This window comes from Fusarium phalaenopsidis (assembly GCF_050370095.1).
Source record: "Fusarium phalaenopsidis strain FUZ10S chromosome Unknown contig_32304, whole genome shotgun sequence".
Classification (NCBI taxonomy): domain Eukaryota; kingdom Fungi; phylum Ascomycota; class Sordariomycetes; order Hypocreales; family Nectriaceae; genus Fusarium; species Fusarium phalaenopsidis.
Window position 1 is genome coordinate 4,702,934 of NW_028145404.1, and position 24,686 is coordinate 4,727,619.

General features: G+C 51.1%; 8 protein-coding genes across 8 annotated transcripts; 3 read left to right on the forward strand and 5 right to left on the reverse strand.

Annotated features, from left to right (window-relative positions):
• Window positions 1-2,766: 2,766 nt before the first annotated feature.
• On the reverse strand, window positions 2,767-3,230 carry LRP88_10706 (uncharacterized protein; the record flags this gene model as incomplete). The annotated part of the gene is made up of 2 exons (XM_083247157.1): window positions 2,767-3,068; window positions 3,116-3,230. 2 exons carry the CDS (start codon window positions 3,228-3,230, stop codon window positions 2,767-2,769), a joined length of 417 nt encoding a protein of 138 aa, XP_083098270.1.
• A 651-nt stretch (window positions 3,231-3,881) lies between these two features.
• On the reverse strand, window positions 3,882-5,261 carry LRP88_10707 (uncharacterized protein; the record flags this gene model as incomplete). The annotated part of the gene is made up of 1 exon (XM_083247158.1): window positions 3,882-5,261. One exon carries the CDS (start codon window positions 5,259-5,261, stop codon window positions 3,882-3,884), a length of 1,380 nt encoding a protein of 459 aa, XP_083098271.1.
• A 670-nt stretch (window positions 5,262-5,931) lies between these two features.
• On the reverse strand, window positions 5,932-7,654 carry LRP88_10708 (NAD-dependent succinate-semialdehyde dehydrogenase; the record flags this gene model as incomplete). Its single annotated transcript, XM_083247159.1, has 5 exons — window positions 5,932-6,055; window positions 6,115-6,376; window positions 6,514-7,070; window positions 7,123-7,492; window positions 7,546-7,654. 5 exons carry the CDS (start codon window positions 7,652-7,654, stop codon window positions 5,932-5,934), a joined length of 1,422 nt encoding a protein of 473 aa, XP_083098272.1.
• Window positions 7,655-8,407: 753 nt separating this feature from the next.
• Window positions 8,408-10,271, forward strand: LRP88_10709 (uncharacterized protein; the record flags this gene model as incomplete). The annotated part of the gene is made up of 2 exons (XM_083247160.1): window positions 8,408-9,148; window positions 9,204-10,271. The coding sequence occupies 2 exons, from the start codon at window positions 8,408-8,410 to the stop codon at window positions 10,269-10,271; spliced, it is 1,809 nt and encodes a 602-aa protein (XP_083098273.1).
• A 798-nt stretch (window positions 10,272-11,069) lies between these two features.
• LRP88_10710 (ketopantoate reductase family protein) lies at window positions 11,070-12,147 on the forward strand (the record flags this gene model as incomplete). Its single annotated transcript, XM_083247161.1, has 2 exons — window positions 11,070-11,259; window positions 11,309-12,147. The coding sequence occupies 2 exons, from the start codon at window positions 11,070-11,072 to the stop codon at window positions 12,145-12,147; spliced, it is 1,029 nt and encodes a 342-aa protein (XP_083098274.1).
• Window positions 12,148-12,566: 419 nt separating this feature from the next.
• LRP88_10711 (alpha-hydroxy acid oxidase) lies at window positions 12,567-14,028 on the reverse strand (the record flags this gene model as incomplete). Its single annotated transcript, XM_083247162.1, has 7 exons — window positions 12,567-12,642; window positions 12,694-12,758; window positions 12,816-13,069; window positions 13,245-13,412; window positions 13,468-13,805; window positions 13,854-13,887; window positions 13,935-14,028. The coding sequence occupies 7 exons, from the start codon at window positions 14,026-14,028 to the stop codon at window positions 12,567-12,569; spliced, it is 1,029 nt and encodes a 342-aa protein (XP_083098275.1).
• A 3,217-nt stretch (window positions 14,029-17,245) lies between these two features.
• On the reverse strand, window positions 17,246-18,240 carry LRP88_10712 (uncharacterized protein; the record flags this gene model as incomplete). Its single annotated transcript, XM_083247163.1, has 3 exons — window positions 17,246-17,326; window positions 17,378-17,894; window positions 17,942-18,240. 3 exons carry the CDS (start codon window positions 18,238-18,240, stop codon window positions 17,246-17,248), a joined length of 897 nt encoding a protein of 298 aa, XP_083098276.1.
• A 510-nt stretch (window positions 18,241-18,750) lies between these two features.
• LRP88_10713 (Zn(II)2Cys6 transcription factor) lies at window positions 18,751-21,042 on the forward strand (the record flags this gene model as incomplete). The annotated part of the gene is made up of 4 exons (XM_083247164.1): window positions 18,751-18,892; window positions 18,999-19,015; window positions 19,067-20,029; window positions 20,083-21,042. The coding sequence occupies 4 exons, from the start codon at window positions 18,751-18,753 to the stop codon at window positions 21,040-21,042; spliced, it is 2,082 nt and encodes a 693-aa protein (XP_083098277.1).
• Window positions 21,043-24,686: the final 3,644 nt, after the last annotated feature.

The following is a 24,686-nucleotide window of genomic DNA, read 5'->3' on the forward strand; positions in this document are numbered from 1 at the left end:
GTTACCTTTGCAGGCCTTATAAGCGAATACTTGTCGGCTCGGATGCTGGTGATAATCCTCGCGAGGACCATATAGATCGGGGCGGCGAATAGCACGGGAGCGGTGACGATGAACATGCTCTGGATGAGGTAGCGCATCATTTTATCCGTGTTGGAATTAGCCCCCGCGCGAACTCCATATCCAACAACTTCAACTGGGTAAGATTCAGTAATAGGGACTATCAGCAGCAGCTATGTAACTCACAGAAACACCCCACGGCGAATAGAGTACAGAATTTGGTACGGGTTCGCCAGATCTTCCAGGCGATGAACAGGGAGGATGCCAGAAATAGAAGAAGAAAGAGTATGGCCGCCCCGAGGTTTGGGAGGTAGCGCCAAAGATAGTAGCCGCCTGCCATGGGCTTGACCCCCGGGACAGGCTTCAGGAGGCCTTCTGTGGCCATGGTGAGCCTATTGCAATAGATGCCGGGGCGAGGGAATGGCGTGTGAAGGACGGGACTCTCTGGCGTGATGAAAAGAGTAGAAAGTCAGAGCTCCCAGGAGCATTGGAGCTACCCAGAAGGTGATTTATCTTAAAAAGCTCAGGTGGAAGAAGTGGAACTGTCGACTCTGCCAAGATCTTTGGGGGAGGCTGTATGCCAAAACGTGCCTCAAACGAGTACGCGTATCTCCATATTAGCTGCTACGAGACCCACCGAAAGGGAGAAGCAAACCGTGTCGTTGGCATATTGGATGCGGTGGACCTGTAAGTTGTCCATAGGACGCCCACGGATTTGGTCTACAGACGACCTCCAGCCAGACTGAACAGGCCTTATACGATCAATCAGTTAACGCGGTGACAATTTTAGTCTGCAATGAAAATAACCAGAAGCCAGAGAATTTATCGACTGCATCCTAAAGAGTACCTGTTCTATCCTGTCATCCAGTTCCCCCTGACAATACCTGCTCATGGATGAGCCTAGTAAGAGGTAACTCAGATAAGAGCCCACATAAAAGTCCACGGACTCAGCGTTATGTGATTGGCTACAAGCTGATGCCCAATTTCGACCCATGCCATACACGTACTCCGCAGACTTTGATTGGCCACTTTGGCATCGTCTGGTTCTTGGGCTGGACCCCACCACCGCGATGGCTACGCCACCCCGAGATCTGTCTCGGACTCATTTTTATCCAGTCATAGCTGTTTCTATCCTCGTAACTGGTTTCTTCTTTACAGTGACTGTCCTCTTTTCAACTTCAGCGCCGCGTTGCCGATAAGTCCTCCAGCGTCCCCTTCTCGACAAGGGTCCCAGCGTCCTCATGTCCAGTCGCCGTCCTCATCGGAAGAGTAGACGGGGCTGTACTGAATGTAAGAGGCGACATATCAAGGTATGCGCATCTATTCAGGGATCGCGCCAGGCTTGGCCTGCTTCTGACCAGAGTAGTGTGACGAGGCTAAGCCTGTCTGCGGGAATTGCTCCATTACGCGGAGAGACTGTTCATTCTTATCCACAACGGCCAGTATATTCGAGCGTCTGGGCTTCGACCGTGGCCACTCATCCCTCAGATCCTCGCCAACACCGTCGCTATCAAACTCTTGCGACACCTCTTCACCGTCATCGAAACCAGGCAACCAGCAAAGCTCACTTGAAACTCAGGATGACACGACACCTACCTCGGACGTTTTCGATGTCCCCCCAGCCAACCTCGCTCAACTAGAGTTGTTGCATCACTTTGCCCAAGGATCCTTGAAATTCCCCGTTAGCCTGATGGGATCTGACGAGGTGACACCCTCAAGGATTATCGAGCAAGCCCTAACCTGTGACTACCTCATGAACGAAATTCTTGCCTTTTCTGCGAGACATCTGGCGATAGTGAAACCAGAAAAGAGCACTTTCTACCTTGACCAGGCCGAACAGTATCAGACGTATGCACTGGCTTCCTTCAATCGACAGAAGGCCCACGAGATGCCAGAGGAGCGAATGCGTGTGGTTTTGTTCAGCTGGATTCTCGGGATTCACCTATTATGTGACGTGGCGCCACTTGGCCATGAAGAAGGCACACTTGAGCGCTTTCTTCATTATCTTCAGATCTACGGGGGCGTGCGAGCAGCGACCTCTTGCGCCTGGGAGGAACTACTAGAGACAGATCACCGCGACGTTCTCCAAAATAGCGTGGCGTTGGCAAAGAGGCTATGCACCGGTGGTCGTACTTCTTCACTCAGGTTATTGATACTTGAGAGTATTGGTATGGAGGAGACTGAGAAACAACAGAGCGAAGAAGCTCTCGCCAGTCTTCAGCAGGTGTTTGAGGAGTACGAAAAAAACGGCCTCGAGGGGGCTTTGCCGGACTGTTTTTTGATGGCTTTCTTGTGGCCTTTGATGATCAACCAGGCTTTCATAGGGCTACTACAGAAGAGGAGACCCGAAGCCCTACTCGTGTTGGCTCATTTTGCCGTCTTGCTGCACTGGTGTAGGCAACACTGGATCTTCGCGCGAGTGGGCGCCAGCCTCCTGAATAGCATTGCGTTGGAGTTGGGTCAGGGGTGGGAGAGATGGCTACAATGGCCAAAACAAATGGTTGGGCGCCATGACTAGACTTGCTGTTCTCCTGGGCCGTGTCAATTGAGGCAGCTATTGAGGTCACTTGAGTTATCTTTTGGTCAAGAACCATCGCATTGTATTCGCCCTAGCGTAGATAATATCGCTTATTCCTTCTATCCCATCCCAAACTGGTATCACTCAAACATGAAAGAAAACAATAAAGTACCAAGCATCACAGAAAACATTTACTCCTTCTTGCCACCGCCAAACAGTCCCCCAACAACACCGCCAGAAGCCTTACCGCCATCGACGACGGCACCAGCTGCGTTGTTCACCGCCGCAGAACCGGGAATGTTCTCGGGTGCGTAGCCACCCTTTTCGTCCTTGCCTTGTCGCTCGGCACGGTTGATGCCCTCCTTGGAGGCCATATCTCCGATGGGCTGGAGGAGGCCGCCTTGGCCGACCTGGCCTGTGGCGAGGTTGTTGACGCCGTCTTGGAGAGTATCGACTTGTTCGACGCCCGTTACTTTTGTCTTGTTGAGGTTTTCTAAGCCTGTTAGTTGTGATTCTTCCTCTCGAGGCGATGGAACGAACCTTTGGTGGCATAGCTGGCCTTGTTGTCTTTTGTGAACCATTTGAGGTACATGTCCTCGATCCAAGGCATCCACTTCTCATACTGGTCGTTGTACGTGTTCTTTGCCCACTCCATGTTGACGATTTCTGATTATTTGGCTTCTTGAGAAGATTGTTGGACAAGACTGATGAAAAAACGAGTCCAAGACGTGGATTTATACCAAGTTGCCTACATGACAAGCTCGTTATGGTGGGTACGTCATCCGAAACGCCCAAGCGGACCCTCATAGGCTGCTCTGCGGCTAATGGTGGTCGAACTGATGCCATCTCGCTGTGGCGCGTGCAAGTGTCATCCTTGCTAAAACCGGTTCTCGTGGCGCGGCGACGTCATATTGGGGGGCCGTGGGGGGGCTTTGGTGCCACACCGAAACGGTCTCAGAGTCGGAGAAAAGAGTGGTCTAGAATCGATCGAGTGGTAATCTTGGATTTTGAGGGAATGGAGAAATACCTGGCTCACCTCAGATTGGGTGAAAAAGAGTTGGGCCTGACGTGGTCTTGGACGTTGTCATTAATGCGCCAAGATTCACTCTCTGCATCACTGGCTTTTGAGGATTATGCACGTTTTGCGACAAGAGGCAGAAACTATGCTAATATTTCTTGATTGACGTGATAAGCTGGCTAATGACTGTAATGTACTGTACTGTAGTTACTCGCGCACTGCCGAAGCACAAGATCGATCATCATGATCGACAAGATTGATCAAACGTCCTTCTCAAGCTTATTTCTTCTACCCGATAAATCGTCCATATCTGGACCACTCCTCATCCCCCCTCAACCTCTCCATATCCACATCCCTCAACGCGATAGCCGCCGTAATCTCCCCATCCGGTCTCTTTGGCAGTAGGTACATCAGGCACTCCAACGGCTCAAACCTTGGCCGCCTGACCGACTCTGGCTTGCCCAGTCCAAAGCCAAAGTCGAGATCGTAGCAGCACACCTTGGCCCACGAACTCAGCATGATGTCGGCTGATGGGTCGGCGCCCGCTGTGAGGGAGAAGATGGACTTGTCTGGTGTGCGGTGGAGTTTTGTCGCAAAGGCTTGGGTGCGGAACTTGAGACGGTCTCGTCCTAGCTCGGAGCGCAAGTTTGACGCTACGGCGCCGAGGGGACCATCCGCGATTTGCTGTAGTGTGCCGCTGTGGTAGGTCATGTTTTGGAGAAGGCCTGGATAACCCTTAGGAGCTCCAACCTGAGTGCGCACGTCGACTGCACGAGAAAACTTGGTCTCGGCTGTGGGGACCAGACGGGCGAGGCGTGCCCGAGAAACAGACTGCCAGATGAATGCAGTGAGGGCATCGTCAGTTGAGATAAAAGGTGTAGATGCATCAAGTGTGCTTGTTGCTTTGGTCTTGAGCTCGTGAAGTGATTGGTTGCTGAAGGCGAAGAATGCCCAGCTGGCAGGTGCTGGCTCTGGAGGAGCCGGTGGAGGTGTTGAAGGAGTCTTGATGATTTGGTTTTCAAGATGCGAGTCAAGCTCGGCTTCCTCGATGTCCTCGAGGAACGGGACGACTGTCTTTCGTTCTAAATTCATTGTTGCAACCTCTTCTTCTGTGAAGGGCTCATTCCGGCAGGCTTTTGATAGCAGGCGGATGAGCTCTGCCTGTCCAGTCATGTCCATAGCTCCGTGCTGGCCGTTGACGGTCAAGATCAGACCACCTCCAATAAAGTTGAGTTGAAAGATCAGAACAGGCTCAGGGTTATCTGGCGAATAGTCGGGACCTATGGGGAGTGTCTTTCTGGGAGCAATGACATTCTCGTCAAACATGCTCATGGGAAACTCGGCCTTTCTGAGACCCTCCATCGTGGGCGCAGAGGGGTCATTGCGAAGGTCCTTGACCACGACAGGTGGTGCCTTGTCAAGGGGGACGATTTTGAAGGCGCCGGTATTTCCCTCGCTTTCATCGAAGCATTTGACTTGCCCAGCGACCCAAGGGAAGCTTGACGAGAGTCGCTCAAGACCCTTATTGAAGGTGTCGACGATGGTGGGGTGAGCGGCGGGGTCAGGAACAGGAAAGCACAGGCTGATTTGGGTGTAGATCCTCAGCGCAGGAAGCTGACCGAGGATGTCTAGCTCAATGGCTAGGCTGCTAGTGTCTGAGGTATCCATCGTGAAGGTGGTATTTGATGATGAGTTGTTTGCTTAAGGTTGAGGTTGTCCAGAGCCTGACATTTGTACATCTTGAGGGTTCATGCGCTAGGACGTTTTCGGCTTGTGAGGATGAGTCGAAATATATCGTTGCCGTTTCGGGAATGCAATGCGAGGAGACAAGAACCAACACATTTGAGCTCGCCTCTTTCACGCCACGCGATTATCTTTTTATTTCTAGGATCACGTGATGCTCTTAATGTGACTTTATTATGCAGAGTTCATCACGATGACTTTGTTTAGTAGGTAAGGAACTATCAAATTTGAGCTCTGGGGTTGTCTTGTAGTCCCGCGCTGCACTCTGAATCTGGGGAGCTACGAATATTTGTTGATCATAACAAGGGTTCCAGTCTTAGAACGACTCTGGAATCTTGGCATCCTTTTGGAGTGGTTGGTTCATGTTCATGTTTCGTTGCTTTTCATTTCGTTGCCTACGTTAACTGGGGCTCCTCATATCAAAAAATCTTCGAATAGCGTACGCTTGTAGAAACTCATGGACATGGAATTGGGATAGAGATGAATGGCAATAATTTTTTTTCGAGTCTCCCTATTTTTAGAACTTATGACTTTTACTCTGAACTTGTGTGCTGTGCAACGCATACTATTCCTCTTTTTGAGTGACCCCCATACCCTACAGCAATGCCCGATGCGCCACGTTGACATTTCCCGTCACGACAGTCTTGACGTGGAGATAATCCTCAATACCGTACTTGCTTCCTTCTCGGCCCATGCCCGAATGCTTTACTCCTCCGAATCTAGAAAAATATCTTGCATTAGAAACGTAGTTTTGTCAGGTCAGAGGAAGCAAACTTACGGAGCAGCGGCGTCAGACATGATGCCAGTGTTGACTGCTACCATGCCAAAGTGGAGGAGCTCTGTGACACGAGCGACACGGTTGACGTCTTGTGTAAAGATATAGGATGCTAGACCGACGTCGCATTTGTTGGCAATATCGACCACCTCGTCCTCGTTGTCGAAGCTGAATATGGGCGCCAGAGGACCGAAGATCTCGTCTCGCACTAGTCGCATATCGGTTGTAACGTTGGTGAGAATCGTGGGCTCGAAAAAGTTGGGTCCTGTTTGCGAGTGAAAGGTTAGCTTAGGAAAAGATATACTGAAACGAGAAGGGACCTGCCTAGATCAGTGCGTCTCTTTCCTCCAACTTCAACCTTGGCACCAGCCTGGACAGCTTCTTTAACAAGACCATCTACACGCTCAGCAGCCGCTGCTGTGACCAGGGGACCGTGTGTCGTCTTGCTATCAAAGCCGTGTCCGACCTGGAACTTGGAAACAACGGCCTTGAGCTTCTGGACGAATTCATTGTAAATGCCCTTTTGGACAAAGATTCGGTTCGAGCAGACGCAGGTTTGGCCTGAACACTTGAACTTGCTGGCAATGGCTCCGGCAACGGCCAGATCGAGGTCGGCATCGTCAAAGACGATGAATGGGGCGTTTCCGCCGAGTTCGAGACTGAGCTTCTTGAGGGTGTCGCTTGACTGGTTCATAAGGATCTTGCCCACGCGCGTTGAGCCTGTGAATGAGATTTTGCGGACGACATCGGAGGCGCATAGGGTCTGGCCGATTTCTGGCGTGTTGTCCAAAGCGGCTATGCTGTTGATGACGCCCTTGGGGACTCCGGCTCTTTCGCCGAGGACGAGGAGGGCGTTTGCGGTGAATGGTGTCTCGCCAGCTGTCTTGACTACGGCGGTGCAGCCGGCTGCGAGAGCAGGGCCGAGCTTTCTGGTGATCATGGCAGCGGGAAAGTTCCATCTGAGAATTCGTTAGAGTGAAAGGAAATGACGGCGTTTGTGGTTGAACGTACGGTGTGATGAGGCCAACGACTCCGACAGGCTCTTTGAGGACTGAAACGCGGAAACCAGGTGCGCTGTGAGGAATGACGTCGCCATAGACGCGAGGAGCCTCCTCGGCAAACCACTCAAGGAAGCTCGCAGCAAAGAGTACCTCACCGGCGGCATCTGGCCCAGCCTTGCCGTTCTCCCAGGTAATGAGAGTCGCCAAGTCCTCCTTGTTCTCAATCACCAGATCGTACCATCGTCGCAGGATTCTGGATCGGTTGCGACCTGTGCGGGAGCGCCATTCTGGGAGAGCGGCGGCGGCGATTTTGATGGCTTGCTCGGCATCTTGAGCTACGGATTCGGGGCATGAGCCGATGAGGGCGCCGCTGGCTGGGTCTGTAGATGAAATGATCAGTAGATGTGAAGATTGTTGCTGTGTGTGAACATACCGTGGACGTTGAATCTCTTCCCAGAGACCGACTCAATCCATTGACCGTCGACGTAATTCTTGCCCACAAAGAGCGAAGGATCCTTGAGCTTGGGGACAGAGTATGACATTGTGAATAGTAGCGAAAGTATTGAATCGTCTAGACAAGGTCAATTGCTTTTTTTGGTCCAGCTCTCGATGGCTCGTTATCTCATTATGAAGCCCGTCTACCGGCTCCGAGGACCGGTTCCGAGGAGTGTCAGATTAGGCAATTCACAGCGTCGGCGACCGGCACCGATGGACTCGGCTCCCGGGGGCCCAATTCTAGACGGCAAAACGCGGGGAATGACTCTTAGGAAATGCAGGTTAGCTGCTCGCTTACTCAATTGAGGCTTGGAGGATTTGAAATCGCGTCCCATGTGATGAGTTGGGAGTGGGGATGAGCATGGTTTCTCGAGGAAGGACACTGCGAACGAAAGCTTCCCCCACGTTGTTTGCGCTTCACTCGTGGAGGCGTGCATGAGATCGTCGATGAGGGGTCAATGTGCCGAAGACAAGGGAAAGAAACTCATGGCTCGTGCTGATATCCATGCAAAGAGACAACAATCTCTCCCGATGCGTCAACTGCAACCCCTGGTGAGGCGGGCCGGTGACGGCGGTGGAGACTGGTTATCTTCAATGGCAGTTTTCAGCGAGCCATTGAGAAGGCTTCGATTTTAATTGTAGACTTGTTGCGATTGCGATTACGGCGCAGGGAGCCATTGGCCAGTGATATACAAACATCAAGACCTCGAATCTCGAAAAGTAACCAGATTGTTTATCTTCGTTGCGTTTTGCTCTACTGCTCTCTTCTCTAATCAATTGCATTTACAAACACCGCCAGAATGAGCAAGACTGTCGAGACGGTTGATCTCTCCAACACGACCGGCCTCTACTACGCGCCGGCCACCATCTCGACCGGAAAAGTCGTCCACATTGCTGGACAGCCCGGCAACACCAAGGACGGCCATGTTCCCGCCGACTACGAGTCTCAGATTCATCTTGCGCTTTTGAACCTGCGCAAGCTCATTATCGCTGCTGGCGCGAGCATCAAGGACATTGCCAAGCTTAATGTCTTTATTGTCGACTATGATGCTTCGAACCGTTTGCATGCTCGTCATATTCAGCGGTTCTTTGGAACTCATAGACCGGCTATGACGCTTGTTCCTGTTCCTAAGCTGGCGGTTCCTTCGTGGCTTATTGAGATTGACGCTATTGTTGCTCTGCCTGAGCAGTTGCCGGCCCCAGCTCTCCCGGCTGCCACAGAGAGCTACGATGTTGTCATTATCGGCGCAGGTCTCGCAGGTCTCTCTGCTGCTCACGAAGTCCTCAGCGCTGGTCTCTCGTGCGTTGTTCTCGAGGCTCGTGACCGTGTTGGTGGCAAGACTTGGAGTGTGCCTACGGCCGATGGCAAGGGCGTTGTTGATCTTGGTGCTGCTTGGATCAACGACTCCAACCAGAGTAGGGTCTATGCCCTGGCGAAGCGATATGGCGCCGAGGTGATTGAGCAAAACACTACGGGCAATGCCGTCCTAGAGGATTTTGATGGAAAGTGCACGCCTTTCAAATACGGAGATCTTCCCGACGTAAGTGCTACTTGACGATTCTTTGATGTTGGCTCGGCTAACGCATCTTGGATAGTACGATGAAGAGACCAAGAAGAACGTTGCCAAGATCCGAGACATGTGCGAAGCCGACTGTCAAGCCCTCGATACATGGCGACCCAAGGATACATCCATCGACTCGTTGACCTTTGAGGCATATCTTCGCTCTCGGGGTGCCAGCGAGAAGGCCTTGGCTACGGCCATGGTGTGGACTCGTGCCATGCTTGGACTTGAGCCTAGGGATATCTCGGCGCTGTACTTTCTCAACTACTGCAAGTCTGGAGGTGGCCTTCTGAACATGCGATCTGATCGTAAGCATGGTGGTCAGTATCTGAGGATTCGTCAGGGTACTCAGATCTTTGCCAAGGGTCTTGCTTCATCCCTTCCTGACAAGGTCGTTCGTCTTGAGAGTCCTGTTCAGACCGTCGTTCAGGAGGGTGGTCATTCTATCAAGGTGCAGGCTGGTGGAACTGTCTACTCTGCCCGCAAGGTCATCACGACTGTTCCAGGACCCGTTCTCAAGAACATCTCGTTCTACCCCAAGCTTCCACCTGTCAAGCAGGTCTGGGCCGACTCTCTCACCTATGGATACTACACCAAGGCTATGATGGAGTTCAAGACTCCCTTCTGGGTTGAGCGCGGCTACTGCGGTCTTGTCAACTCTTTCATCGGTCCTGCTAGCGTTATCCGCGACAGCTGCAGTCCCGAGGACAAGAAGTATGTTCTCACATGCTTCATGTCCGGCGAGCCCGGCCGCGCATGGGCAGCGCTCTCCACACCCAAGAGAGAAAAGGCCATACTGAAGCAACTCGAGAAGCTCTTTGTCGTCTCCGACCTCGAGAGCCAATTCATCCAAATGTCCACCTACGAGTGGGTGCACGACGAATTCGCCGGCTGGGGCTGCCCCTGCACCTCCCTGCCCCCCGGTGTCCTCGACAGCCTCGGTGGTGATGGTCTTCGAGAGCCCTGCGGAAACTTGCACTTTGCTGGAACGGAGACGGCTGGAGAGTGGAAGGGATACATGGAGGGTGCCATTCGTAGCGGCGAGAGGGCTGCTGGGGAGGTTGTTAAGGATTTGAAGACTGGTGTTGTTGCTAGGCTGTAATTAGACGCGAAAAGACATGTTGTGCTGTTTTTTAGATAAAAAAAAATTATACTTTCCATTTTGTTGGCATCAATAATGTCTCCCATGCTTTTTGTTCTATATGTTGTTACACTTTTCTGTTCATTTCAATTTGTTTGGAAGTGACATATGTGGATAGCTTCATCTACCACTCTTGCTGACGACGTAGAAATCTTTGCCACCAATCCCCAAAATAGACGACCCTGTTGAGCTCACTGAGTGACGTCACAGATGCGTGGAGATCGTCTTGGAAGCATTGCTCTTCACCAGAAGGTCTTTCCGATAGATCTTAGATGCACGGCTCCAACACTTGCCACTTCCAAGATAAAACCTTCTAAATCCAGATCTAGAAGCTATCATAGCAGTCCCGATAAAGTTGCTTATCTAGCGCGATTGCTAATCATGAACCCTCCATCATGCATTGGTCCACTCTCGCTCCCAACTCCCTCTTCTGGAACTCGAGATCTCGCTAACTCTTGACCGAGCAGATGCGGGGTTATCGGTCCCCATCCCGAGTTACTCAAGAGCCGAGTGAGATTCTTTAGGAGAGCATCTGGGAGCGAGGAATCTGTTGGCCTCAGAGATGGCGTCCTGTAGGTTCTAGTCTCCAATCGCCGAGCTTCAAGTACCCTTGTTTCTTCCCCGCATCTTAAGCAGCTCATGGCAAGCTTTCTTCGAAGCTATATTGGGAGCTTTACTCATCTGTGCACAGTCAGAAGCAAGTCTCTTCCATCCCAGCATCTACACTCTTCATCAAGACTATACCATCAATCTTTCAACATGGCAAAGAGCAGGGTTCTGGTCGTCGGCACTGGTGGCATTGGCACCATGTCTGCCTATGCCCTTGAGAACGGCGGCTTGGCTGAAGTCACTGCCGTTATGCGATCCAACTACGATGCTGCCGTCAAGGATGGCATTGACATTGATTCGGTGCAGTACGGTCAGATCAAGGCCTGGAGGCCGACAGCGAGTACGTGAACCTACATGTGATATGAGAGTTTCTTGCTAACTTGCCCAAGTCACGAAGACTGTCCCCGACGTCTCCAAGGGCGACGTCGCGCCCTTCGACTTCATCCTCGTCACAACCAAGAACATCCCCGACGTCCCTCCCACGGTGGCTGACATCATCGCCCCAGCCGTAACCCCCGGCAAGACAGCCATCGTCCTCTCTCAAAACGGCATCAACATTGAGAAGCCCCTCATCCCTCGATTCCCCACCAACCCTCTCATCAGCAGCGTCGCCTACACGGGCGCGACCGAGACGGCGCTCGCAAAGATCTACAACGACGATCCAGACACTCAAAAGATTGGAGCCTTTGTTAACCCTCAGGTTCCTGCAGCTGTGGCGGCCGAGGCTGCGCAGTGTTACGTTAGGATCTATAACCCGGAGGGAAAGCTCAATGTCACTTATGAGCCTGATGTTGGTAAGGCGCGATGGAGGAAGATTGCTTACAACGGGTCTATGAACCCCATTGCTTCCATCCTGCGAATGGATACTCCTCGTATGCGCATGAGCAGACATATCATCGATGACCTGATCCTCCCCATCATTCTCGAGATTCGCGCCGTTGCTGAAGCCAACGGCGTCACTCTGCAGCCTGATCTCATCGACGCAGTCATGCACCAGGATCCAAACGATACGGCGTTCAAACCGAGTATGTGCCAGGATTACGAGAAGGGTAACCTGATGGAGATCGAGAACCTGATCGGCGAGCCTCTTCGCGAGGGTGAGAAGCTGGGTGTTCCGATGCCTACGCTTCGCGTCGTGTATGGTATTATGAAGGGGCTACAGCTCAAGGTCAAGGAGGAGAAGGGCTTGTGGACGGCGAAGTTTGAGCCGGGCAACCCTTACGAGTAGATAGAATAGCCATCTGTTAGTAAAGAAAAGATTCTTGTTTCTACCAATCTCCGGGTCGCTGCAGTGAGAATTGCTGGAACTGGCGGAAAGAATTCTCCCAATGTTTATCTGGAGAATTATCGTGAAATTTGGTTGCATGTTGGGACATTAAGAGCTGCTTAACCATCATTAGCCTTTGACAATCACCGCATTATGAATCGAATTTGTACTCTTGGGTCATTGAGCGGATGTGACTTTTGATTAAATGTCTGCGATACTGCTGGCCACAAGTTCTCTATCAGGAAGTGATAATGGTGCACGACATATAGTGTCACGATGCATTCTCAGGCTGATTGTAGAGGAAGGAATAAGTGTCAACTCCAGTCTTTTGTTCACAATCTGCGCTACAAACTTCTATTCAAACATCGAGATAATACATCTTACAGCTTGGAAAGCCTTCCATCGGGCTGCAAGAGAGAAATGTAGTCCTTTGTGATCTCGTTGACATTCTTGCAGCTAGAAAGCATCGTTAGAGAGCATAACATCGTAGAGATTTGGTGAACTTACCCAGCGAGCGCCATGCACGTCTTGAACTCGTCGTAGAGGAGATTGAGAGCAAGCTCAACTCCCTTCTCTCCGTTGTACTACGATTGTCAGCGCTGATGATGGAGATACGAGAGATGACTTACAGCCAGGCCCCAGATGGCAGGTCTTCCTGCAAGACAAAAGTCGGCACCCAATGCAAGAGCCTTGAAGATGTCGGTACCGCGACGGATGCCTCCATCAACAGCGATGGGGATATGGCCCTTGGCGATCGGAACAACCTCTCGCAGAACATCAAGGGATGCAGGCACACTGTCAAGCTGGCGACCGCCGTGGTTGGAGACGACAATACCGTCGAGGCCATGCTTAATGGCTAGCTCGGCGTCATCGGCGGTGTAAACTGGTGAGAGACTAAGTTATTACCGCCGTCAATAGGTCTGGGTAGGAAAAGACTTACTGCCCTTGCCCCAGATCTGCATCTTGGTGTGTTTGCGGAAAAATGGCATCAGTTGAGGCCACTCGAGAGCGCAGTCTAACAAGTAAGTCAAAGTCACGTTGAAATCTTAAAGACTCACCATATGCCATGGACTCGTCGCCGTCCTCGAGATTGGTGACATCGACACCAGGGAAGAGGTTGGGATACTCCATGCCCTGGGGAAGGCTAAATTTGTTGCGGAACTCGTTTAACCGTCGGCCGAGGTAGGGAGCATCGAGAGTAACTAGCAGCGCCTTGAATCCAGCCTCTGAATAATTGTCAACATGGTTTTACTATACGCATTTGAACCTTGAGATACTCACTCTCAGCTCGCTTGATCATCTTGATCATTGCGTCTTTATTCTTAAGCAGACTCATCTGCATCATATACGGATTGCCCTTTCCATGGGAAATCACTTTTTCAAGCTCAATGGTGGAGTAGTTGCTCAAACCCATGGGCACACCCACTGTTGCTGTAGCTTTGGCGGTACCCTCCTCGCCGTCGGGATGTGCCAGCTGCTGCATTGCTGTGGGTGAGAAGCCAAAGGGGAACTTGACTTTTGTGCCAAAGATTGTGGTGCTGGTGTCGATGACGGAGATGTCTCGGAGGACGCGAGGGCGGATTCTGTAGCGATCATATGCGGATTCGTTCTCGTGAAGTCTGTGTCAAGGTGAGCCGTGACCCTGGTGTCCAAGGGCAAAGACTTACGTGATGAGATCCATAGCACCCTCATTGTAGTATTCTGCAAACTGTCAGCGCCCAATTGACTGTCACTCTTGGGAGTCGTACCTCTCGTTGACTTGACCAGCTTCTCTGAACCAAGCCTCTGTAGATCCTTGAGGGAATGGACCTGCTCATCGTAACTTCTACCGCGGTTCGCCATTGTTGATAGTGAATGAGGTCTTGGGTTGAACAAAGTTTTCTTGCAAACAGGAGCTAAGAGGGAGACCTGAGACTAGCCAGCACGAGAGAAATTATAAGAGACTACAGAGGTAACCGGTGTCGGTGAACCCAAAGAACAAGCGAGACAGCTTCCCCAATGACAGCTTTTCAATCCAGGCGTTTCTACTCGCCCCCCCAAAGAGGTGTCGCCTGCATATCGGCCAACGAAGCTATCAAGCTCCCGGTCTAGCTCTTATCGTTCCTTTCGCTGTAACCTGCCTTTATCCTCAAGTGGGTTTTCCCTCGTCAGGTCTAGCGTTATCGGTTACAGTCGTTGAAGGTCACAGCGAGGGTCCCCACGAGATAAGCAACGGTTGCCCCCCCGCATTCTCTTCCCCGCAATGCCGGTTTGAATTGCCCGTGGGAAGCACCTCGTGACGGGAAGTTGAGTTCATGAGCAATGATCGGGAGAGGAGCCGATATTTCCTGCAGCGAGGGGAGGGTTAGTGCGAAATTCGCTCTTGCAAAGGTTGACAAGTGACGGATCGCCATCCGTTTGATCGTCGAAGAGTTGACGTGTACGGCCATCAAAGGAATTCCAAGCAACGGGCATCGTGAGGTTTAAGATTCTGATGCCAGGTGCTTCAAGAAGCCCAAGACATATCCATATGCTACAAGCCTAAAATTTGTCTTTGAAGTCTTATTCTGCGTCTCTATTCCTCATGCGGGTGAACTACTATCCAACCTTTTCTCTTTGACCTAACGTGATCTTGTTTCTGGGGCCATTCACAACCCGTGACAGTAGGACATTACTAGCATGCATTGAGTCATAGAACTAATCACCTCAAAGCTTGTGTTTGACTGCAAACGGTTGTTGTTACGTTGTGCCTGCGGCCGCTCCTGTCAAGCGCATGTTGGGGCGTTGGTCGTCAAAGAAAATGGCCCAACCAGCCAACCAGCTAGCCATTTTTGAGTAGCACGTAAGCGATGACTTGTCTTTCAGACTGCTGTCAACAGTTGAAAGATTTCGAAAGATGTCTTTAGAGGTTCATGGGAGATGCCTTTGTCCCAATACGCCTAAACTATGTAAGAGATGGATGCTATCTTTTTACTAATCTGCAAGGCAGTATGAATTGGAGCTTGAAAGGGAATCTAGATGCCAGCGAAAAAAAAAGCCTACAAGGCCAAAGGATATGACTTTAAGCCTCCTTTGGCGGCTGTTGCGAAAAGGGCGATATGCCTTTAGTCACAAAGGTCATACATAAACCTGCTAACCTGGAGTGCATGCTGAAAGGTATCTGTCAAGTTTGCCGTAGTGACTCACGATGCCTTCTTTGTCAATGGCGCATGACCGCTCTTTGGAGAATGTTCTTCTCTTACATACCATTATGGAGTTTCTCACATGTATCTTATGACTGGTTCCCAACGCGACGTGGTCGGTGCATAGAGCATAGGCATTCACTCTTGACAACCCGCCCCGATGGCAATTTGTCAACGTATCGACTATATAATGTCCAACCCGTTCTTCAAGCTGGTTGGCCGTTCAAGTGTAGAAACAACACAGATACACGAGCACAATGTTTAAGTGTGACTGCTGCCCCCGGCAATTCAACTCTCAACATGCAGTAAACCAGCACATGGACGCCCTAGGTCACTGGCTGCCACGATTTAACTGTGAAACCTGTGACAAGGCGTTCTTTTCGCAGCACGCTGCGAACCAGCATATGAACGATACAGGCCACTGGGGACCACAGGCTCAGGATAACAGTGGCGCATCTTTCTCCTCCGAACAGGCCCGGTATAAACAGGGCTGGGTTGGAGAGGACCTCTCTGGGCAGAGTCCCTCCTCTGGGGGCCTCTTTGGGAACGGACGACAGAGCACCTTTAGAGGGGGCCTGTTCTCCTCCTCTGGGACTCTCTCTGATCAGAGCCCCTCCTCTGGCCTGTTTGGCCAGGGCTCTTCCTCCGGACAGCGAATCTTTGGACAGAGCCCTTCCTCTTCCACTGGGGGCCTGTTTGGTCAAACCTCTTCTGGGGACCTCTTTGGACAGAGCACCTTCTATGGACAGAGTACGTTCTCCGCAACGCGCTTTACCTTTGGACAGAGCACCACTGCACCGGGTCTTTTTGGACAGAGCACCACTGGACAGGGCCTGTTTGGCCAAGGCTCCTCCTCTGGACAGGGACTCTTTGGCGGACGGAACCCCGTTACTACACAGGACTTCTCATCTGGATCGCGCTTCTGTTGTGAGACTTGTAATATGGAGTTCCGGTCTCAGTATGATGCAGACCTGCACCGCGAAGGGTTTGGGCACAAGAAACCCTCAATGATCGACGACACTGAGGTAGTGACGAACAGCTACACGTACAGGGACGAGATCGTTAAACTGTTTGATAATGGATGGCGCCACCCGACCAGAACCGCGACCATCCAATGCATCTATGTACACAAACAGCGCGCCCAAGAACTGGTTGCCTATTTGAGCCGCGGTGAAGCTAGAGTTCTCTTCCATGGGACTCAGAGAGCCTGCCATGTCGGTGATCCCAATCACCCATTGAGAGTTTGCAACAATACTGAATGCCGTCTCTGCGGCATCCTGAGGGACGGGTTCAAGATAGACCGAGCCAGTAAGTATACCACAGCCCAGGGGATAAGTATTGAGGTACTAACAAGGTCCAGAATTAACTTGCATGTTTGGTCCTGGAATATATACAACCGATGTGTCTTCCAAGGCTGACAACTGGGTCATGAACCACCACATGCACTCGAAGCTGCATGTCATGCTGCTATGTGCGGTCTCTGTTGGAAAGTCCGAGAAACTATACCGTGCAGACCGCGGGAGAAAATGCCCAAGCACTGGATATCAGTCTGTTGAAGGGGCTGTGATTGCGGAAGGGGGAGTCCTTCACGAACCCGAGATTGTTCTGTATTCTGAGAACCTAGTTGTGCCTTTTGGGTTGATTGTGTATACTAGAGAGGGGTGGCAGCCCTTTTAAGGGTTGGGATCGGGCTGTCAAAGCCTAACAGGTGGGGGACAGTTGCGGATTGTTTTGCATTCAGACGGAGTACTAGAGTTTTGACATGGAAGCGAACAATATGATGATCAACAGGACTTTTAATCCTTGATTCTTGCAGCATTGCGGTATTGAGCGAAGTTATATAAAACATATGAATGTTGAAATATTTTCCTTCGAGACAAAGCTAAGAAATTTCTCGTTTATTCTCCCTTGCATAGTTCTCCCCCAGACTTCCAAATCTCGTACTCGAAATCAGGCTGGAACTCAGTGTAGAGTGTCTCCTGTAAATGAATTAGCGTCTGTGTTTCCTTTATCTAAAGATTAATGCTTACGGGGTCAGCGTTCACTCTGGCAGTGAACTCGGCTTCCTTGTCACCGATGATGTTCTTCGGTAGTCCTGCACCCTCAACCATGAGTTGAACCTCACAAGTTCGCTCCAGGCAAGTGAAGAGGTAAGCAGCTTCGTCGACTGTGCCGCCTGTTGTGAGAAGCCCGTGGTTCTGGAGGAAAATCACGCGGCCCTTGTCGCCCAGTGCCTTGACGATGTTCTGCCCCTCTTCGGCGCCGAGGACGACTCCGCCAAAGGCGTGATACACAGCTTGCGTGTTGTAGAAGAGGCACGAATCTTGGTTGATGATGTCGATAGGCCGGCCAAAGGTCGACCAGGCTTTTCCGGCGGGAGAGTGCATGTGGCATGCGGCATGAACGTCTGGGCGAGCGCGGTGGATGGCGCTGTGGATAACAAAGCCGGCTGCGTTGATGGCGACCTTGTTTCCACCGATGACTTGACCGTCTTCGTTGATTTGGACCATATCACTGGCCTTGAGCATACCAAAGTGCTTGCCCATGCTAGGAAATGTTAGTACAAACCTATCCGAGGATAGTATCCCACTTACGGGTTGATCCAGAAGGTGTTTGGGTCAACAGGGTCACGCACGCTAATGTGACCACTCGTACCCTCGGTAAAGCCCTTCCTGGCAAAGACCCTAAAGGCACCGGCCATGTGCTCGAGCTGCCATTGTCTCTTCTTGTAGGGATCTGTGATCTTTGGGATTCCGGGGAACTCGTAGCCTCCAGTCGCTAGATCAGCGACGCTGCTCGGAGGAGCATTCTTGGGAGCGGCATCCTTGGAGGGGGCGGGCTCAGACTTCAAAACGGGCTGAGCAACGGCCTGAACTGTGGTAGTAGTAGACATTATGACGGAAAGAGAGTCTAGTGATGATGAGTGTTGGATTGATCTTGGATGTCTAAGAAGCTGTGAGGCTTATCAGATGGTAGATGGACGTTATCAATGCTTGAGGTTTGCCACGATGGATAACAAGCTACAAAGATTATCACTCAAATGACGCCTCCTGCGGCATCTACGATAATCGGAAGCCATTGCGGCTCTCTGACGTAAAGTTGACATTGGCCAATTACCGACCAGCCATTCCTTGCAAAAGGTGAAGTTGTCAGCGAGAGGGAGCTTTTTCGCTGTGGCTTTCCTCTTCCAGATCAAGCATGTGGAGACAGGCTCGTGATCCTTGCCTCCAAGATATGACTAGCCTCTTGAAGGAATCGTTCGTATCACACATCGGCATCAGCAACAAGCCCCAAGCTGCATGACTCGGCACAGGCTCGAGTTTCCCCAAGGTAAAACCAGTCAAGTTCGACTCGAGTTCCCCCTTCCCCACGCTCTTAACTTCCCTACTCTGCGTCCTGACCCATGTCGTCCTCTACTCGATCTAGCTACCGATCGCGGAAGCGTACCAAGACGTTTACCGGCTGCTGGACATGTCGCGCCCGCAAGATCAAGTGCGATGAGGGAAGGCCGCATTGTCGTCAATGTCGCGAGAAGCGCGTGACGTGTGAAGGTTACGATGCTCGTCTGCAGTGGCTGACCCCGGATACGTGCGGCAAATCTAGTCTTCGCTCTGAGATACCGTGCGAGTCTTCCCTGACGCAATCTCTTAGGCGTCACATACCTGCTGGTAAGTCTGCACCTGGACTTGGTAGTGCATGAACTGACGGTGCATGTAGAGCCCCCAAAGTCGGTACTGGCCTGGAGTCAGGTGGAGGGTATTCTCCACTTTATCGACTCCCTTGAGGCTGATCTGGGGTCCGATGGTGGGGAAAACGTGTGCGCATCTATCCAAAACTTTGGTGTCTTCAGCGTGAAACAGTCACAGTCTCCTGAACCGGCCACTGAGGCTCATGGTCTGACTGACCTGCAGCCGGAGCCAATTGCTCATCAGAGTGATGATGGCGATCTGGACATGGGCGCAGAAGCCATGCCCAACTTTTTCTTTGACAATTTTGCTTCCCCTTCATACTCGGAGACAGCTGCCGCATGGGACTTGTGTAACCTCTACGATCACCAGCCCTCTTTGGCCTTGGAGAACCAGCCCCAGGAGGCTCCCCCAGCCCAACCCAAATCCCCTCTTACTATCTCGAACCACTGTCATGAGCCTCCTGCAACGGCACCTGAGGATCTTCTAGTCCGACACGAGCTACAGACGACCAAGACCGACAAACTCTGCAAGGCTTCAACGCCGGATGAGACATGGCGCCTCGACTACAACGAGCTTCTTCATTGCCTTGAGCCCTACGTGGTACCTGGCCAAGAACGGTTCTTAATGGATCATTACCGAAACCGAGTCGTCAATCTCTTTTGCGTCATCGACAACGGTAAAAGCCCTTGGAAGACAATACATCTGCCTCGAGTTCTACAATGTGTCGGTGAATTGAGCTTTGGCGGTTCGACGACGAGGATCAGGAATGCGCTCCGAAATGCTCTTCTTTCCATCAGTGCTTTTTACTTGTCCAACGACCATAAAACTTCTGAACGAGAGGATGAAGCTAAGAGATGGGGCAATGTTGCTTCGCGATATCGTTGCGATGCCATCGGACTGCTCAAGCAGGCCGTAGAGTCGGATCTATACGGCGGGGAGCGACCAAGATACAAGGAGTTTCTTGCGACAATGTTGTCTATGATCACGATCAACGCAAGCCACCTACTAATTCCTCGCTTGTTTTGTTGCTGACTCAATCTCAACAGGTCATGTCCGGGGACACAGACACTTGCAGCGTGCATCTCGACGGCGCTGAGCAACTCATCAACCACATGAGTATACGCAAGTTCAAATTCTCCCGCAAGGCCCGAGCTCTGCATCGCATCTATCTGTACTTGCGAGTTCTCTACGAGAGCACAGCCACAAGAACAAAGACTGGAACGGCATCTCGCTTTTCGCCCTCCCTCAGCTCTCACAGAGCCATGGGACCACATCCCACAAGCCTACCCCAGCGACTTTTCCTCGAGTCAGAGGATTCGCCGTCTTCCATGATGCCGATGGAAGTAGGCTCTACTATTACTCAGGAACCGATGACTGAGATGGCGGCTTACGAGTGCATCTATGGCATACCCCAAAGCTTGTTACTACTCCTCAAAGATGCAATCGAGATCATTGACATGGTGGACATGGAGCGCAAAAAGACCGATAGTATGACAATCTCTGAGCCGCTGGGAAGTTTATGCGATAAACTCGAGAATGAGATACTCGACTGGCCTTTGGAGGAGCGACTTGCCTGGTGTCAGGAGGCAAACAAGGGGATGAGCGCCGAAATCATCCATCACCAGACTCGAGCATTCCATAATGCCTTGATCATTTACTTTTCACAAAACGTTCGCCTCCTCGGATACCGCTACCTCCGACAGTACGTCCACACAATCCTCGACAGCATCGAGGCCATTGAGAAGATCAAGGCCGAGACCAAGATCCTAGCGGCGCCACTCTTCTGGCCTGCTTTCATCGGGGCTACTGAGGCTTTTGAGCCATCTCTCCAAGAGCGATTCAAGCAATGGTACAACAACGTTTCGGTTTATGGAATCGAGGCTGTGAGGACTGGGATTCAGGTTGTGCATGAAGTTTGGCGACGAGGGCCGGCGACGAATAGGCGAGTGAAGAGCTCGTGGAGGAGTATTGTCGAGAGCAGTGGGGACAGCCTGATGTTGACTTAAACATTGGCTGGTACTCAACTTGGAGACCAATCTTGAGTATGCCATTGGTATAATGCCAATGACCTCAAGCCAAGATTTTCAACAAGTGCGCCACCGCTAGGACAATGCATGCCACTTTTCAGCTCTCTGCAGCCTGCCTATTACAAAATGCTACAGTATGTGCATGCTTCTTATCGTTGGTGTCTGCCACAGCCAATCGTTATGTCATGGTCAAGCCAACTTTGCAAGCCCTACGCCTTGTCTACCATTTAACTGCGACTAACAAAGCATGTTGTCTCCATGAGCCGACGCCTCAGCCTGGTGAGATGATGTTAAAAACCCCCCTTCCCGCATCTTCTTCGTCTGATATTGTCTGACTACTTGATATCTGTCTATGCCTACTGGAGCTCCTTGTAATTTGCACTCCGAACCTTCATCCTGATTCTTAGGAAGACTCTGTTCGTCCGTAACCCCTGCAAGCCCAGCCCTGGCAAATCATATTTCGGCCCTTCAAGGCGTCCTGTCACCTTTCAGACGCAAGTAATGGGTCGTATGGCATCCCTCTTGATGATTCAGTCCTTCAACTACAGAGTTCGCGAGGCCAAGAGACCAAACGATACGGAATGTCCAATACGACATCTTTGACTGGTCGGAACGATATGGTCAATATCCCTCTCGTCGCTTCGACCGATGAGCGCAGTTTTGGAGCCTATAATGGCCCAGCTTTCGCCACTGCCTTTGCCAACCCATCCCCTGCGGTCCAAAACATGTTGAGCCCAAAATTTGGACCCGCTGCCCTGGCCGTGATCCTCCTAGCACTGTATTCAACCGCCCTCAGCGGTCTGTGGTTCGTCGTTGCCATCATCCAGCCGCGATGGGGATTCATGATCTCAACGACACATGGACTATCCCCTTCTAACGCCGCGACGTTGACTGCTTTGCTCGGCAAGACGATCGAAATAGCCTCAATCGCCGTTTTCATATCATGCATCGGGCAGGTTTTAACTCGCCGCGCCGTTGCCGAAGAGTCTACAGGAATCACACTCGCCGACATTACGATAAGAAATTGGGTCATCCAACCTGGGTTCATCTTTACCCACTTTCAGACACTCGCCATTGCTGGTCGTACTCTTCTTGGGGCTTTGGCATTGTTAGCCCTCGTCGCTACTATCCTATATACAACTGCTTCAGAGGCCCTCGTTTCTCCGAAGCTTAAGTACGGCAAGTGGGAGAGTCGGCAGTTGACAGCTCCGGTGCATTCATACTACGGCAACCATGTGGGCGCTGGCGCACGCTGTACGCGAGAACCACATTTCATACAGAATGCAACCGAAGCTTTAGATGAACAGGATCGAGTGGACATAGCTCTGTTATGTCTCCGCCAAGAACTTAACTACCAGTCGACTCGTGATCTCCTCGCATATAGTCGAGGTCAAGGCGCATATTCTTTAATAGAGAATACGACAAGATCTGCAGCTATTCAGAGACCAGCAGGGCATACGCTTCTCCATGATAACGTCACAATTGAGGCGACACGTGTCGATACCGAATTCAGTGATGTCGTGGCCTTGTACGAGCGCTGGGGGAGGATAGTTGACAACGTGACTGTGTCTATTCCGCACCCAGGTGTCTGGAGTGCCTCACGTTTTCCTGAAAATAAAATCCTTCAACCTGAGGATTTATCCAACGCCGGTGGCTTTTCCATCAAGGCTGCCGTGGTCTCGCCTACACTCAACACCTTGTGTGTAAACCTGGATGAGGATGAGCTCACCCCTCTTGTCTATAAAGAGTTTCCCCATAGCGAAAATGACGGATTGGAGGCATGGGCCGAGAAAGAAATATCTGCATGGGACAACTCTACCGTTGTAGACGATGTGTTCAGATGGGGCACCAAGTATGGGCGGCGGCGACCCGTCTTCGAATATGTGCGTCTAACTCAGACCCGAACGGATGAAATTGCTAACTTTTGTAGCTTCCAAAAATGGCTAGCATTGTATATCATCGTACTAACTCTCTCTTTGAAGGAATTCCCGACGCTGGATATCTCGTTTCTCGTTATGGGAGTCCTGAAGCCAAGTACACTATCTGTCAGATGCGTTCTTGGCTTTCCACTGATTGCTCAACACACCTTGAGGTTTCTGCCGTTGGCCAGCCGATTATGCGTGCTCATTGTGGAGATGACGGCGACGTCTATAGATACGACCCCTCAATCTACAACTCTTCGGATAGAATCGAAGTACCCCAGTTATGGCCTGTACGTCACTTTCCTGTTCTTGGCCACCTTGAGCAGGAGTTAGGCCTATATATCGCACACTCGTGGTCACTAATACAAGGTTTATAGTTTATGCTTGATATTTGGAGAACTGCCGTCGCGTTAGAACAGCCGTCAGATACCAAACTTTTCGGTATCCCGTTGATGATTGTGGCTGGTACGTTGACGACACCGAAGCTCTCCTTCGGTATTCCGACAACCTCGGAATACCTGTCTTTGTTTTTGCTTTCAACGCTCAGCCTGGCAGCTGTAGACACGCAGCTCCGACATACCTGGAACCACGGCCTTGGCAAAGACTTTGACATCACCGATGAAACCAGCTTCGGGTATTATTTCGACACGACGGAGACCTTCCGCGCTGTGGTGCGGAGCCAACAATACACATCTGGCCACACTGAGAGCTGGCAGAGGTTCCTTTACCTAGTACTTGGCATTACCTTTGCTCTCAATTTTCTTTCCCTCGGTTATCTTATTTCCTTCTCTGGGATGATCAGCGACATTACCGAACCCCAGAATCATTTCTATCTTGCAATGAGTAGCTCGCCTTGCTCTCGAGTGGACGGTAGCTATCCTGATCAGCTGGATAAGCAACACTTGAAAGTGCCGTGGCGCGTTACTCAATCTTCAGTCGGTGGCGAATATCAATTTGAAAAATGTAATACGGATTTGTAAAGGGGTCTTGCATTGGTGTAGCATTGAATTGTAGTTAGTTTCAAAGCCAGGAAGGAAGTCTGGAAGAACACTGAAACTTGAAAACACATTGTCAGGGGTGGTATAATTGGAGGATAGGTACCTGGTAAGATACCTGGTCGAGAAAGGACAACGGACCGATACGCACCCATCGAAAGATTCATTGATTCACTGACTCTTGGTGTGAAAAGTGTCAGCAAAGTGACCATTTCCTAAACCAAAGCTGGCTCTGAGTGCAAAGTCGTGCATCTAAAGCGGATCTCTCTGGCCAGCGCGATATCGTTTCCAAGCATCCTCTAACTCTTTCGTATCGATGGATTCGACGTGGAACTGGACTTCCAGAGCGGCCTGATGTGCGAATTCTAGCATTTGGTTTTGTGTCATGACTACTGAGCCTATGTTGCAGATCTTGTTGACTGTCTGTTCCGGATTCATGAGCACTGCGGCAATAGCTTTGCCAATATCGTCGTGCGTAGTCGCTGAAATAGGGACGTCTCCACCGTCATAGAGACGCCTGATTTCTTTTCTAGACAGACAGACGAAAGAGTCTTTGTCTACTGCCATGTCTAGAAACATACCCGTGTTGATACCAGTGTAGTAATCTCCCCTTTCGCAGCCTTTGCTAAAACATCGCTTATGATTGGTAGCTTGGTTGCCATGGGAGACATGTGAGCTATCTCGGTATCATCCAAGGGGTTGCCGG